The 15,775-nt window shown below is 33.5% G+C and overlaps 1 protein-coding gene across 1 annotated transcript; it reads left to right on the top strand.

Moving 5' to 3' along the window:
- The first annotated feature begins 304 nt into the window (after nucleotides 1-304).
- On the top strand, nucleotides 305-12,399 carry LOC149417241 (B2 protein-like). The gene is made up of 2 exons (XM_089640173.1): nucleotides 305-455; nucleotides 11,941-12,399. The coding sequence occupies exons 1-2, from the start codon at nucleotides 405-407 to the stop codon at nucleotides 12,292-12,294; spliced, it is 405 nt and encodes a 134-aa protein (XP_089496299.1). The 5' UTR covers nucleotides 305-404; the 3' UTR covers nucleotides 12,295-12,399.
- The last annotated feature ends 3,376 nt before the right edge of the window (nucleotides 12,400-15,775 follow it).

Here is a 15,775-nt window from a genome sequence, read left to right as displayed (position 1 = left end):
TTCTGGATTCTCCCCTGACGAAATGTTGTAAATATTTACTTCGTATGATATACAATAGGTCGCCCTTTACATCTGAAGCCCAAGTTCCTAATTAAACTAACATACATTCAACCCATAATCATTATCCTCCAGCACGAGACAGTATGTTCCCTACCATAATTGGCCCCAAATGGTCTGGTCATCCGATCTCTGAACGCATTAGGCATTCAATGAATGACAAATTGCTTAACGACGCCAATTTGCCGGGCTTCACATTGTCCATCGCCTCAAGCGGCTGTTGATCTGGCTTAGAGATTTACACCACTTTATTCCTGGAGGATATAAAAGGATTGGGTTACTGGTTGATGGTTGTCATTTGATTCTCTTGTGTTTGAAGTGTTGTTCTTGAAACCAATTCCATCAACATGAAGTCGATCGTCTTTGTTATTGCTGCCTGCTACCTGATCGCTGTTCAGGTATTTTGTTTATTTTTATGAAGTCAAGTATTATACAATTCACACTGTCCAAGACTTTGACAAATCGATTTTTCATTGCTAATGTAACTGAATGCATACTTGGCCAAGTAGCTTCATCATAGCTAATAGAACTAAATTAATTCTTGGTCAGGTAGCTTTTTCATTACTAATGGAACTGAACGCATTCTTGGCCAAGAAGATTTTTCATTGTTTGTGCAAAAATCTATTACCGGAACTTTGTTGGAACTAAATATAAATTATGATTGCATCTTTGACTTGAAATTTAGGATTTCTTATTTTGTTTGGCTGATTATTGCATTTTTTATCTAAATCTTGTGCTCAACGTGAGTAACTAAAAAAAGGTTATTTGTTTTTAAAATTCTTCTTTAATATTACTGGCTCAAATAAGTGATGTCATAATTAGGTACAGAAACGTTGCATCGTAATTGCCAGTTCTAAGAATTGTTTTTGGCTATCATAATTGCATAATTAACATTAATGAAAGATTCCCTAATATTTTATGATTGATGACTTTGAATAAATATACCTAATGATTCCATACATTATAATCTTTATTTATTATAGATTTAATATATAAAATTGAAAGCTTGTTTGTTTGTCCCCTATAGACTCAAAAACTACTCGACTGATTTCGCTGAAAATTTCATTGTTTGTTCTCATTATTGTCAGGATTGTTTAGAGAGTTTGAATGGTAGAAATAGTCGGGGACGTCCGGGGAAGACTTAACGCATTATCTCTGCAATGGAATAAGATACTTAGTCGAATAAAAGTCGACATATTGTAGTTTTTTTAACAGTAACAGTGTGGTATACGGTAGAAAGAGTTAGGGACACCCGAGGAAGACTGACTTAAGGCATAATATCTGCACTTAAATGAGGTACGGAGTCAATATAATGATTTTTTTGTGGTGACAATGTGGTATACAGAAGTGAATGGTGGAAGTCAGGTACGCTCGATGAAAACGTGGCACGATCAAGTAAAACAAAAACTTATAAAAAGTAAACTTTTCAATTCTTTAGAATAATATTATTTTCACCTTCAAAATATTAAATAAAAGATTAACAAAATCAAACCTTTACTTCAAACCATTCATAACCCCGAGCGACTCCGGGTACACGTCAGCCAGTTATTCAATATTTTTTTTAAGGCGAAGCTTAATGCCAAATCACAATTTTGATTAAAATATGCTTTAGATAAATTTAAGGTTTACCTATCGCTTTGCTTGAGTAGAATACAAATAAAATTAAAAAATATAAAATTTAACTACTAAAAAATCTTTTTTTTAGATGGAAATGTATGAACGCATAAAGGAAACTACTTTTAAAAATTACAGTATTATAGCTAAGATTATCTGTGACAGTTTCACTTGATTTACTTTTTTGCTTTCTTATAAAATTATTTACAAAATAAATAAAAACCAGTTTTGTGTTTGAAATCGAACGTTTCTAGACTCCGTCTGCCAAGCGATTTTAATGCCTATTACCTACTATACACGGTGTCCGGAAACTCGTAGTACAAGCGGGAAACTGGAGAATCTACACCACATGGGGAACCCAAAAAAACATAAAGTTTTTTGATATGAGCATTTTAAAAAAAAAAAAACAAAAAAAAACCAAAAAAAAATATTTTTCGGCTATTTTAGGGTTAAAGTTTTTTCTGGTGTTTAGGGTTGAATAACAGATGTTTTAACCCTGCAGAGCAGAAATATTTTATGATTACACCGGGTTAAATGAAGGGTGATTTCAAAATAATGCTTCAAATCCGAGTTTCTTCATTTGTTTTACTTTCAAATAGTTTTAATTAGTAGGGTACTTTGATCTTCAGTAATAATTTATAAGAATTTGATTAAAAAAAAAAAAAAAATTAAAAAAAAATCAACTTCAAACTCGATTTACTCGATAACGAAAGCTCAAATAAAAAAAAAATATACTACAAAATCGACTCCAAATGTGATGTAGATTCACCAGTTTCCCGCTTGTACTACGAGTTTCCGGACACCCTGTATAATATATCAAGAATATACACATTTTTGGCTTGTAGCTTCCTCTTAAACATTCACGTCGCTGGATAAAGACTAAATATAAATACGAACTTTACAGACTAAAATCAATGTCACCGGTCAATGGCTGAGTTGGCATCGCATCTGGCGGACCCATATGCGACCCAGGCATCGTGAGTTCAATTCCTTGGCTGGCTAAATCCTTTATCACGCAGCGAGCAACATTTTCCGCTGTTAGGCTTAGCACGCAGTATGGTTTCATGGTAGTACTGAAATAGAATTAAGTTAAAATGCCAGTCTCGGTACGTGTTTGTACGTGGTTTGGCTACTTACTGTGGGATAATTTCCAATTACTGTCAGGTTATTTGTTACCCTGGAATGTTTTTAATTCTATTAAAAAAATGTCCTGTTTAATTTTGAACGTCAACATTGACGATGATTATAACGTCAACTTGAACGCAAAAAGCTACACGGACAAGGCTCTGCAGAATTAACCTTAAATATTTATAATCATATTTTCACGGTTTTATCCACGTTTTGCGTAATCAATAACATTTTGTTAGGATTTAACGAAATTATTTCACCAACTATATATATAATCTGTCAACGTTTATTGGCATCTTGAAAAACGACTAGGGCCCGTTCCCACTTCCGTTTTCAAATCGGAGGCGGGTCCCGTTTTAAAAACGGATGGCCAATGGCCCTGTTCACACTACCGTTTTAAAAACGGACCATACTCTACGAAAAAAAATAATTGTCGATTCAACAAAAACATGTTATTTGCTCATTCTTCAGTAATGGTGCGCAATGGACGACGATGAAGCTCTTGTTGTCATGTTGTACTTATTAAAAAGAAGGAAAAAAGTGAAAAGAAAATTTTGGGTATACCCAATCATAGCCGAATGATTTTCTGTAGGAATTTTCCAAGTGTTAATTGGTGAGTTGAGAAGTGATGAACTAAAGTTCTTTAATTATTTTAGAATAATAATGATTGGATTATTTATATAGCGCCGTTTTCACCATGAAAAATCACCTCAAGGGCGCTTAATGGCTTAAGAGAATGTCTATCACTTCCTTTAACCATCTACTGGAATGAGTTTCAGAGAGCTTAACATATCAAAATACAAAATTGAGAAAGTGCATTTGTCCTGAAGAAAGGCTATCGATATTTTAAAGTAAGAAAACAATAACAACTCAAATATTTTTTATTATGTGTTTATTAAACTAATACGCTCTTCCGTGCATCTCATTAAAGCTTTAAAATTTAAAAAAATTAAACTTAAAAAAATAAAAATAAAAATTTTGATGTACAAAAGTTGTGTACACCAAGTGTTTTGTTTTTATTTAGTTAAAGATAAAATATTACCATACTCTTTCTTCGACCAGTGGTATTAAATTTTCGGGATTTATATCTTTATCCATTATTGTAGTTTTGATTTATTTACTTAACAAAATAACCAAATACAAGCCCGCAGCGTGCCTGCTTACTTGCGACAGGGAGCGGGCGGGGAGGGGTCGGGGTTTGGCGGGGACTCTGCCGGAACGACTGGACGACAAGTGTGAACAGCTCCATACAACACTATGAGCGAGCGTGTTCCGACATGATTTGAAAACGGACGCGCTGCGTAGGCGAGCCATCCGACAAAAAATGTCGGATCCGTTTTCAAATCGTGTCGGACAAGTGTGAACAGCTCCATACATCCACTACAGCCACTAGGGCATCCGTTTTTAAAACGGGACCCGCCTCCGATTTGAAAACGGAAGTGGGAACGGGCCCTAAGTGTGTTTTTCTGTCTGTTCGTAAACTGAACCACGGAACCCACTTTTGAACATTTGAATTTTTAAATCAAAAATGATCAAAATATAAATTAGAAAGCGCAAAACACCCCCACCAAAAACTAAATAAATTCAATTTGCTGCCATTGAAAGGAATGTCAAAGTCAAGATGCTACAATAGTTCGCTCTAGCGGCTAGAGTTGAAATTGCCACTATTTCACTGGTGTGGACGTATTATTAATATTAAAAGGTTATTTGCTTAAATCAATCTGTTAATTGAGGTACATATTCGGAAAGAACTGTTAAAATACCTTATTTATTTGTAAGTAAATACGAGTATTAGTGTCAACTTTTATTTGTAGGTATTTATTAGTGTGATCTTTATATTTGTGGGAATATAATTTTTTTTTCTTTTTTTTTAACTTCCGATTTTGTTGTCCGGGTTAAATCTTCCCCAAAGGAAAAACTAAACCCTTCCACACACTTTTCCACAAATGATCATCTAGTCAATCAACACTATCTAAGTGCATTATATAAGCAAAATAAATACAAAACAATACAAGAACAACACGTCAACTCACCAGAGATCAAATGGGAAAATAATTCACCGACTCCAGATATTTTCATATCAGAGGGTTCTGCTCGGTAGAACTTCTAACAGGGCCTACAAATCCTACTGATCCCTCAACATAAATATTAAAAAAATCTTTCGTTATTCTACATGTATTCAAAATGACCGACTTTTGCATCTTTATATATAATTTTTTTGATAGATCTAATACGCCTAAATTTTTAATGAGAGAGCTAGGTATAATGCCAGTAGCCGAAATAACGAATGGTAATATTTTTATAGTCTGAGAATGCCAAATTCTTTTTATTTCATTTCCTAAATCTAAATAGTGTGATCTTTATATTTGTGGGTATATAATTATCAGTGTGAACTTTTAAAATCTCTTATTACGCTTCTTGTTTAATCTTCTGTCTTAAAGGGTAAACTTACTTATACCATTTAAGGGATGTAAATTATAATTTTAATGATAATGTAAATATTATACAACAAAATTGCATTTACATTTTTTACTTCAAATAATATCAGGAATCACTGGTTAAAGGAAGTCAAGCACATCCCTTAACACCCTGTATATAAAAATAAATTATTTATGTAAAATATAAGTTTTATTGTCCGTGGAAATGTACCTTTTATAAAATAAGATTTTTTCCAAATAAATGTTTCATGTCACAATCGAAACTTTCAGAAAAAAATACCTTTTTCTGTACTTATTAAAATAAATAAGTAGATTTTAACTGTTAAATAGAACCACTAGCACTACTCATTATTGCAACAATAATATCACTACTGAGTCATTTAGATACTCGCTTGTACGTAGATTGCATGCAGTTGGTAACGTTTTCTCAGAAGTAGTAGATGTGTTCAACTGCACGGAATATAGTTACAAGAAGGCTATAATAACATACCTCAATAATAACAATAATTAAGGTTAGTAAAATACTATTCTTCTGCATGGTGTCTAAATAATTTTCATGTTTGTAAAAGCCGATAAATAAATAATTAATTATTGAAGAAGAAGATAATATTAATAAGTCTAAATGAAAGATGAAAAAGAACAAGACACAGAAAAATAAAAAAATGACGGTCAGAGCTAGGAATCGAACGCAGAATCTATTGTCTTAAATCTCTTCTTGATTCCTAGTTGTGACCGTTATATTTGTCTGCGTCTTATTATTTTTCATGCATCTTTTAGATTTATTAATATTATCGTCTTCTTCAGTGATATATTAAATTCAAAATAATTTATAACGAAAAAGATGTTCCTAAATAAATAAACTTGTGTCAAAGGAACTGAAAAGAAAAATAAATTACAATAACGAGATACACGGACACGGGACGAGAAATTCTAAGCAAATTAGATTGCCAACAAGAAAAAAAACAAGCACCCAAAAATCTCTGATGTACCAGGCCGTTCAACTCTATAACAAAATCCCGAAGGAAATTGCTGTGATAGAAAATATTAATAAGTTCAAAAATGAATTAAGAAAATATGTCTATCTCAATTATTAATGTTTCTTTTTTTTGTGACTTTATTGAAATATTTAAAGAAAGATTATGTTTGCCAAACAATGTACATGTTTATATGTTTATAAAACTATTAGCACACACGAAGATGTGAGCTAACTTAAGATTAATAAATAAATAGATTAATAAATAAATAAAGTACGAATACGTGTATCACTAAAATTCTAATGGCAGACTAGTTTTCAATTTTGTATAATTTATGTACCTACCGTTATTAATAATTACAGTAAACATACTACATTTATAAGTCAAGTTCTTATCACCTTAATTGATACGTTTCCGTGAACTAATAACATATTTAAGTAGTTTAGTAATCATTACTGTTGTTAAATGTTAGATTCCTCGAATAAAATGGCGTTACAAGAAAAAAGCATAAATAATATTAATATTTATTTTATAAATATATTTATTTTTGGGGGTTATCCTTAGGAGATAGACGTATACCATTGCGGACTTTTCTGTAGACCTGTTCAATAGGGTGGATCGATTTTTTGTTTTTTTGTTTTTCTTAGCAGCGGGTGTGGAATGAATGCTCTATGGGGATACTTTTAAAAGTCATTATGACAGCATTAAGATATTTCTAGTGCAAGTACTGCCCCAAGTCAATTCAAAATTAAAAAAACAGCGAGAAACTAGAAAAAGAAGGGTTTAATCTTTGCTCAATAAAAGTAGTCAAAATATTTAAAAAAATTAACTTTTCACTTACTCATAATATTATCTACTAATCAAGAAACCATAAAAGTACCATTGCCATACAAAAAAACCCAAAAAAATGTTAAAAAATAAAGTCAAAAATCATAAGAGTTATTGTGTTTTATAGTCCTTCTTCGAATTGAATACTACGTATAGTACGACAAGATTCTAGCTTATTTTGTATCCACCCTTCACGTCTTTCAGGGCCGCAAACAGCAGAGCATGATGCCGTTACCACTTTGATGCATCTTTCCGTGGCTTGCGTGTGACAGGGTATCAATTGAAACTTACACAAAAAGGTTGTATTCGATAATTTCGTGGTCTGCAATGACATCAATTATTGTCTCGCTAGATATCAGTTTTGTGAGAGGTGGTTCTGATGGTTTTTCCCAGTAGATCAAGTCAATATAGTCTGCGTTGAAATTCAAAGTAGGTAGCTTAAATACTCTTATTGGAGAGAACCCTAACGTATGTTCTCGGATACTTAGAATCCGTTTCAGAGCCAACTTTCTAATTTGTCTTCGTTCATCGTTTAACATACTAATAAGTATTTTTTCGCTGTGGCCAAAATACCCGTTGCATTGAATTACGGGATCTACCACCTTTTTCAAATGCTCTGGAAGGTAACGAGATAATTTTATGGTTTTGTGGAGGTGTCTCGCCCCATAAACACACGAAGGTTGTGTTTTTATTTTAAACCACATCGGAGCATACACTCTTAGCACAAATTCAGTCAATATCACCAGATTTTCTGTCGGATTCTTGGTTGAAATGTAAAGTCGAAGAATAGTATTGGCTGTTGTTAACCAACGCGAATGACAGATTTTACCCGGGTTTCTTTTCGCTAAGTTTTCGTTTCATTGTCCTTCGGCGATTGCTCGGCACATTTCCAATAAATAAAGCTGGTCTGTGCTAAGGTCGTCACGGGATTTTGTAGTGTCCGCTAAGTTGCATTCTATTGCTTGAAATTCTATCACAGGAAGATGTTCACATTTCTTGAGCAACTTTCCTAGTTGGCTGCTAAAGCTTCTGGTGTCTTCTGTTGTCGTTCCGCCAAGGTTTTCAAAAAGTTGTCTCAAACTTAACTCGTTAGCATGTAACTGACAGACCAACCACTGAAGTGGACGATGGAGCCACGATGGATAGCCACGATGCACGCTAAATCAATGGATTTGGCCACAAAATATGCTAACAATTTCTGAGCTATTGTTTTAGCGTCACCGAACTTAACGCCTATGTGGCCAATGTATTGTGAGCCAGGTTCTTTCAAAAGACTGATATGTTCTTCTATCACAACTTTTCTGCGTCCATCCTAGGTCTTAGTTTTGGCACGAGCACTATCTTATTACGATCGATCACATTTGTTAGATTATCTGTTGTCACTAATCCAATATCTTGCAATGTAGCGCAGACGATGGCTGCACCTGCCCGATCAGAAATACTGTATCGATCCATTGTTCTGGATACAACAGATAGTCTACTGTCTGTTGGATTTATTACATAACAAGAAGAAGTAGATGAAACAAAGTATTGTTGGTCAGTTGGAAGATCAACGTTAGTAAAACTTGAAAGATGTGGACGGTTGATCTAAAGATGCGCGGTGCGCGAGCCAGGTGCGAAAGTGGACTCAGCGATTTGTCAAATTTTCGCGGGAAAATAAATATTATCAAATTTTTTTAATATTATTATGTAAGACGCGGCAATTTTTTTTCATTATAAAATGTAAAATTAAAAAATAAAGTATTAATATTGACACAAAACTGTTTTATAAAGGGACAATTTTTTACCAGATTTTAAATAATTCAACTGCTTTGGGGTAGTACTTGTTATCAAAATTTTAAATTGATATTTTGTATGCTTAATTGTATGTACCTAGAGCACCTATTCCGCACCCCGCGAAAACTGATTTATAAAAAATTAAAAATTCCATACAATGGCGATCCACCCTACTCTTCAAGATATACTATTCCGTGGTACATTATTTTGATGTATCTCGTATGGTTTAGCCAGCGCTAGCAATGAAAGTGCCCGAAAATATTTTTTTACGACTTGATTACAAAACATCGACTTTTCTCTACTTTCTGTAAATATAATTTACACTTATTACATATATACAACCTTCCGGAAGAAATTCTCTAAATGATAGTATAAACTATTTTGATATCCGTTGCGTAGTTTAGATCAACTAAGTGCACAAACAGACAGACACGGATAGCGACTTTATTTTATACTATTTAGAGATTATAATATTATCAAATCAAATCAAATCAAATCAAATCAAAAATTATTTATTGTAAAATTAAAATTACAAAAGGTATAATATATTATAATAAAACAAATAAAAAACTTTATTCCACTTAATTTTATTTTGACCGTAACCGGTTAACCAGTCTGTTAACCGGTGTTTGGTTAACAGACTGGTTAACCAGTCTGTTAACCAGTCTGTTAACCAGTCTGTTAACCAGTCTGTTAACCAGTCTGTTAACCAGTCTGTTAACCAGTCTGTTAACCTTGTTAACCGTAACCAGTCTGAAGATGGCTTTGACGAGCTGAAACCGGTTACGGTCAAAATAAAATTAAGTGGAATAAAGTTTTTTATTTGTTTTATTATAATATATTATAATGGAATTCCACCACGAATTATCGGTCTCAAAAATAGAAATATTACAAAAGGTATAGCTTATGGGTAGACCCCATTTCTTCCAGCTAACCACATTTATTTAATTACAATGTTTATACAGAAAATAATAACAATATACCAATGAAAAAATAAAAAAATACAAATATATATACCAATAAAAATAGGTGTTTCATTTACGTGAGGTATTCACTCAACGTGTAGTGACATTTATTAACAAGGAAAGTGTTTAGTAACGTTTTGAATTTGTGTGTATCTTGTATTTGTTTAATGTTATGTGGAAGGTTGTTATATACTTTAATGGCCATGTAGTATGGTCCTTTTTGGAATATTGTTTTGTTTGCTTTTGGTATTAGTAAGTTTTCTGTGAGCCGTGTAGCGTATTTATGTGTTGAGTTTTTTAGTGGGAACTTGTCTGTAGATGATCGCACTAACATGCATAACTCCAATATATATATGTCTGTGACTGTCAGAATTTTCAGATTTTTAAACATAGGTCTACATGAATCTAAACGATCAGAGTTTGTAATTTTTCTTATGCATCTCTTTTGTATGATGAAAACATCTTTAGCGTTTACCGAGTTTCCCCAAAAAATAATACCGTATTTTATTATTGAGTATACATAACCATAGTATGCGGCTATTACTGATTCGGTGTTTAATATTTTTCTTAAGGTACCCAGAACATAAGAAAAACTACTGATTTTTGCTACAATTTTTGAGACATGTTCTTTCCAGTTTATGTTTATATCTAATTCCATTCCCAGTAGTGAACAGGTTTGGGAAGGTTCGATAATATTATTATTAATGTTTACATTTATATTTATAGATGTAGCTTGCACTGGACAAAATTTTAAAATTTGGGTTTTGTTTGTGTTGAGTGATAGATGTTGCGATAACAGACAGTTTGCTATTAATTGGCAAGTCTCGTTAACTTGTTTGTTAAATTCGTCAACGTCTCCATTACATTCAAACAACAAAGCGGTGTCATCAGCAAACATTGAACATTCTGTGCCAGCAATTATTGGAAGTTCGTTTATATAGATAAGGAAGAGGAGAGGCCCAAGAATGCTTCCTTGTGGCACACCCTTGTTTATTGTTCTCCATTTGGATTCTACCATGTACTGGACCATTTTTTCATTGATATTTGTATCATAATATGATTAGGTCGAAAATGAATTAACGAATGATTGGTATTGTTTGAGTAGGTAAACCGTTCTGGTTATTATACTAAACCAAAATAAGTGCCTAGAATCGATATTGATATTTCTAGGAAAATCGCGAGTAAATTATTCATCTACAAAGCCATTAGAATTTTAATTTATTTGGTTTTACGCCCAGACGGGCTATTACAAAGATCGTAAAAACAGAACGTACCTGGTGAGCTATCGAAAATTGCAAAAAAGTTTTGAAGGCACGAAGTAACGTAAAACTAAATATGAAAGAATAACATGAAATAAAAAATATGAAACACAGATGGCCAGAAGAAATCGGTTGTATACAGCCCGCTTTAAGGGGTTAAGGTGCTCCAATTCCTCCAATTTAAAGTTTGACAAAATGTGTGTCTAAAGAAAAAATGGTCTGACCAAGAGGAAGAAGATTATATCAGGATGGGAAGACCCAATGATTGGAGACGAAAGATTGTCGATAGAGAAAATTTGTGGAGAATGTCAAATTCCAGCCTGGCACACGTAGCGCCGTAATGATAACATCCATTATCAGGTTTCAATATTCTAAAGAGATCATTTTAACCTGGCGCCAAAACCCTAGAGGCGGATTCTCTTTCTTTATCCTCAGCGAAGGAATAACCTTTGCCTCTCATTTTATGTTTGGCATAAACTAGGGCGAGTGATCTATCTCAATCGCTCTAGTTTATGCAAAAGCTAAGGATAAATTACAGGAATCCGCCTACTGAGGGGGACATTCCGGTTCTACAAGAAGGAATTGTCCTTAACCTCAACGTTGTAAACTTTTACGTTAACTGCGATTTTCTCGGGTGACAGCAGAATTTTTCTTAACATTAAAATTAATGAATTCTCTTGGATGACAGTAAAAACGAGGTTAATTTTAAGGTTTAGGACAATACCTTATCCTTGGGAATAGGATTCGCTCCTCTGGAGAGTCTTAGCCGCCTCTAGGAGAGCTCCTGCCAATCCTCTGTTTTTTTCTTTAGTCCCTCGTATGACGTATCTAAAACTACCCCTACCCAAGCTTTGGCCTGTAAAGGTGTACTTAATTAAATGTATCTTTTCTTTATTTCCAGGGTTTAACTGAGGAGCAAAAAGAGAAGCTGAAGAAGCACCAGGGAGAATGTGTCTCCGAATCCGACGTCGAGTTAGCCGTCATCCAGAAGCTGAGAGCTGGGGACTACAAGGTAGATAACGATGGCCTCAAACGATTCGCCCTCTGCATGCTCATCAAGTCCGAGCTGATGACCAAGGAAGGCAAGTTCAAGAAGGACGTGGCCCTCGCCAAGGTGCCCGTTGAGGCGGACAAAGCCCAGGTGGAGAGAGTTATCGATGCCTGCTTGGCCAACAAGGGCAACTCCCCCGAACAGTCAGCCTGGAATTACGTCAAGTGCTACCACGAGAAGAACCCCAAACACTCTATTCTGTAAGGAAATTAGACTATTCCTTCATATTATCGTCCACATTCCATAGTCTTACGAATATCATCACTAATCATTCAATAATATCATATTGTGAATAAATATATTTTTTAAACAGCTTGTGGTTTGATTGTGGTCTTCCTGGAGAAACCCTGTAGCGTTGCTTACTTGTTTACCGAGGTTTCACGATATCTGTGAAGCTATTTTACTACACATTTTGGTTTAGAAATTTATTCTCGTGATTCAGATGGAGAGTAATAATAAAAAAGAATTATTGGATGATTTGTAAAGTGCCGTTTTTGTGAAAAATCACCTCAAGCGCGCTCTACAATTTATTAGTTCCACGGTTTTATCTAATTTGATTATTTGTAAACAGATTCAGAGAAACGTACTTATTATTTACAAACAGATACAGAAAAACATACTTACCCTGGCTGGTCACTTCAGATAAACACACTTTTATTAAGAATTTGCACACAGAGGACACCAAATATTACCCTCCACTATTATTGACATTAGATAGAATGCTGTTGAAATGAGATCCCTGAGGCGTATGTGTAGTAAAACCATGTATGATCGTGTGAGGAATGTAGAGATCCGCAAAGAGTGCAAGGGGGATATAAGCGTAGTGAGTAAGATTAAGAAAGGGGCGCTTAGATGGTTTGGGCATATAGAGAGAATGAGCGAAGAAAGGAGTGTAAGGAGGAAATATGATGCAAATGCGAATGGTAGCAGAAGTTGGGGACGCTCGAGGAAGACATGGCACGATCAAGTGAATCAGATACTCGAGTCGGGCTATGTCAAGAGTCAGAATAATAGAAGACGATGTATGAATGTGAATGAGGCAAGAAGTGTGTGCCAAGACCGAATTGTTTGGCGGTCCGTCTTCTCTGCCTACCCCTGCGGGGAAACGGCGTGATGGTTAATTAGTTACATTTATAAGAAGATTAGTGGAAAAAGGAGACATTTCTTTTAAAAGACCGGAGAAATTATAGACTCTTTAGGACTGGAGATTTTTTTCTGAAATATCCTTATGAATTCTTAGTTATTTTCATTTTTTACACATTTATTTATTTACAGTGTCGCAGACTGTGAAGATGAAAGGTTTTTGACTTTAAGCATATGAAGCGAGTTTTAAGTTTAGCTCTGAATTCTGTCGAGTCTGTGATCATTCTTAAATCATGTAAAGTAGTTCCATTACAGTTTTAATATAAATTAAATAATGGGCCACGTAAAAAAAGGAAAATATTGTAAATAAAATATAAAGTCATATACTTAACAATAAATCAATAATTTGTAAAATACATTTGCAAACCGAAACGCGAACCGAGCCACGAATTACGGGAAAGGAACTGCAAGCGGCGATTCGCGCCATTTGCGGTTGCTTCGTTCCTGTCCTATGTTGAGGTACAGTTTGGCAGTTCGGCTCGCGTATGTATACGAAGCATATTATGAAATTGAATATAAGATTTTTAGAGGATGTGTCTTTTTAACTTTATGTAAATATAATGATCGGTGTGACGTAATTTCGAGAGGATTTATTGACGTTACAATAAATAGTTATCTAAATTATGACTTTATCTGCATTTTAAATTACTGTTCATACTTAATTTGTTATTTTAGTTTGTTTATTATTAGATAATAAATTATTGTGTCATTTTAAAACTAAAAAATGATAATGATGTTGACCCGAAGTGCTTCTCAACATTGGAATGGTGGATTTTAAAAAAAAAGTAATTATTTAATTTAATTTAATAATAAAAACTGAATGATATATTTTTTAATACTTGTTGGATTTATTATCAGATTAACATAAATTTCATACTAAAAATTTAAAACTAAAGTTATGTTAGGTTAGGTTTTTTGATGTTTATAATTCTAGCATTCCAGGCTGAATTCTATGGAAATGAGAACCTTGAGGCGTACGTGTGATAAAACCATGTATGATCGTGTGAGAAATGCAGACATTCGCAAAGAATGGAAGGCCAATATAAGCGTAATGAGTAAGATTAAGAAATGGACGTTTAGATGGATTGGGCAAGCAGAGCGAATGAACGAAGAAATGATTGTAAGGAGAATATAGTCGTAGGAGATTTTCAAATATTGTCAGTTTATTAACCCATTATAAAAATGCGTTATCCGGGAATGTTTGTCTATCTTTAAAAAAATAAAATAAATATTTTTTTTTTAAATCTACACAGCTAGACTGAGCCACAGCAACGCGTGGCGGGATACAGAATAAAAGGTAAACAATAGAATTTGGGCCTTACTAATAGAATATGGTATATCAACCCTTAATATAAAATAAATGGTTGTTTCTCAGCTGCACATTATCTAAAACACGCCCATTAGTGAGGGCCAAAAATATAAATAGAAGATTATGTAGTTTTTAATTTCTTCATAAAAAACGCCTTTCTTCAAAATTAAAGGGGTAGAATATTATCTAATATATATTATCTACTAAATGAAATTTTAAATTAAAATGTATTTGTTTCCTTTTTTTGGACTACAATGCTCAAAAAATGATTAGCATTTATAAAACTAATAGGTGAATGTAATAATTATACAAGAACAAGATCCCCTTTTTTGGACTACAGTGCTCAAAAAAATATTAGCATTTATAAAACGAATAGGTGAATGTAATAATTATACAAGAACAAGATAAGTAATTATGCTGGAAAGAGATTAATGCAAATAATATGTTAAAATAAAATTTAATGATATCTGAAGTATACAAAAAATGAGTTCAAAACCGAGCATTAGCACTCCAGTAAAAAAATATAAGTCTTCCATAGAATTTAAAGAAATACATCAAGGTGCTGCAGGTAAACCTCGAATGAAAATACATTTACAAATGCTGGTGAGGAATATTTGTATGAGTAAAAAATATGTTGATTGCTTATATGATGAGAATATTGAATATTGCACACATAATTATAATGCTTTAAGGGTGTTTTTTTAATGTAAGCATAGGTCATGCCCAAGGTTTGTAGAAAATATTTCGCTCATCAAAGGGGTTGAGCGGTGATTAGTTAGAAAGTTGTGACGTTGCTTGAAGTTCATTTTCCACCGGGAGATATGAATTTACAGCAATACAAGTGGCGTCAAGCGACTATTAATGCATTTACAAATGATTTAATTATAATACGTGCGTAATATTGTACTAAAAATTATATTAAAACTAATATTCGGAACGTAAGGGACAAATCCCAGGAATCTTATTGTAGGTTATTAGCGCCTTGTTTAATGCCTTTGTAGAAATTAAAATTGAAAGACTTATTAAGCAAACTATCTTAACAAGGATATGACAGAGAACAAATCATGGAAGGGAACATAAATAAACCATTCACGAAGGGATTAAGAATAAGTTGAATTACCACTTTCCTGAGTTGTCATTTTTTCAAATAATGTTGAATTTTCGCTTAGGCACCTACTTGTGTATACAATATTTTTCCATAGAATGGCAACATTATTTCATGACGTTCGCCAT

The sequence above is a fragment of the Hesperophylax consimilis genome, chromosome 15, assembly GCF_061612785.1.
Source record: "Hesperophylax consimilis isolate HC1 chromosome 15, BYU_Hcon_1.0, whole genome shotgun sequence".
NCBI classification, from domain to species: domain Eukaryota; kingdom Metazoa; phylum Arthropoda; class Insecta; order Trichoptera; family Limnephilidae; genus Hesperophylax; species Hesperophylax consimilis.
The sequence above is the reverse complement of the archived record's forward strand: the minus strand, read 5'-3'. Positions and strand labels throughout refer to the sequence as shown.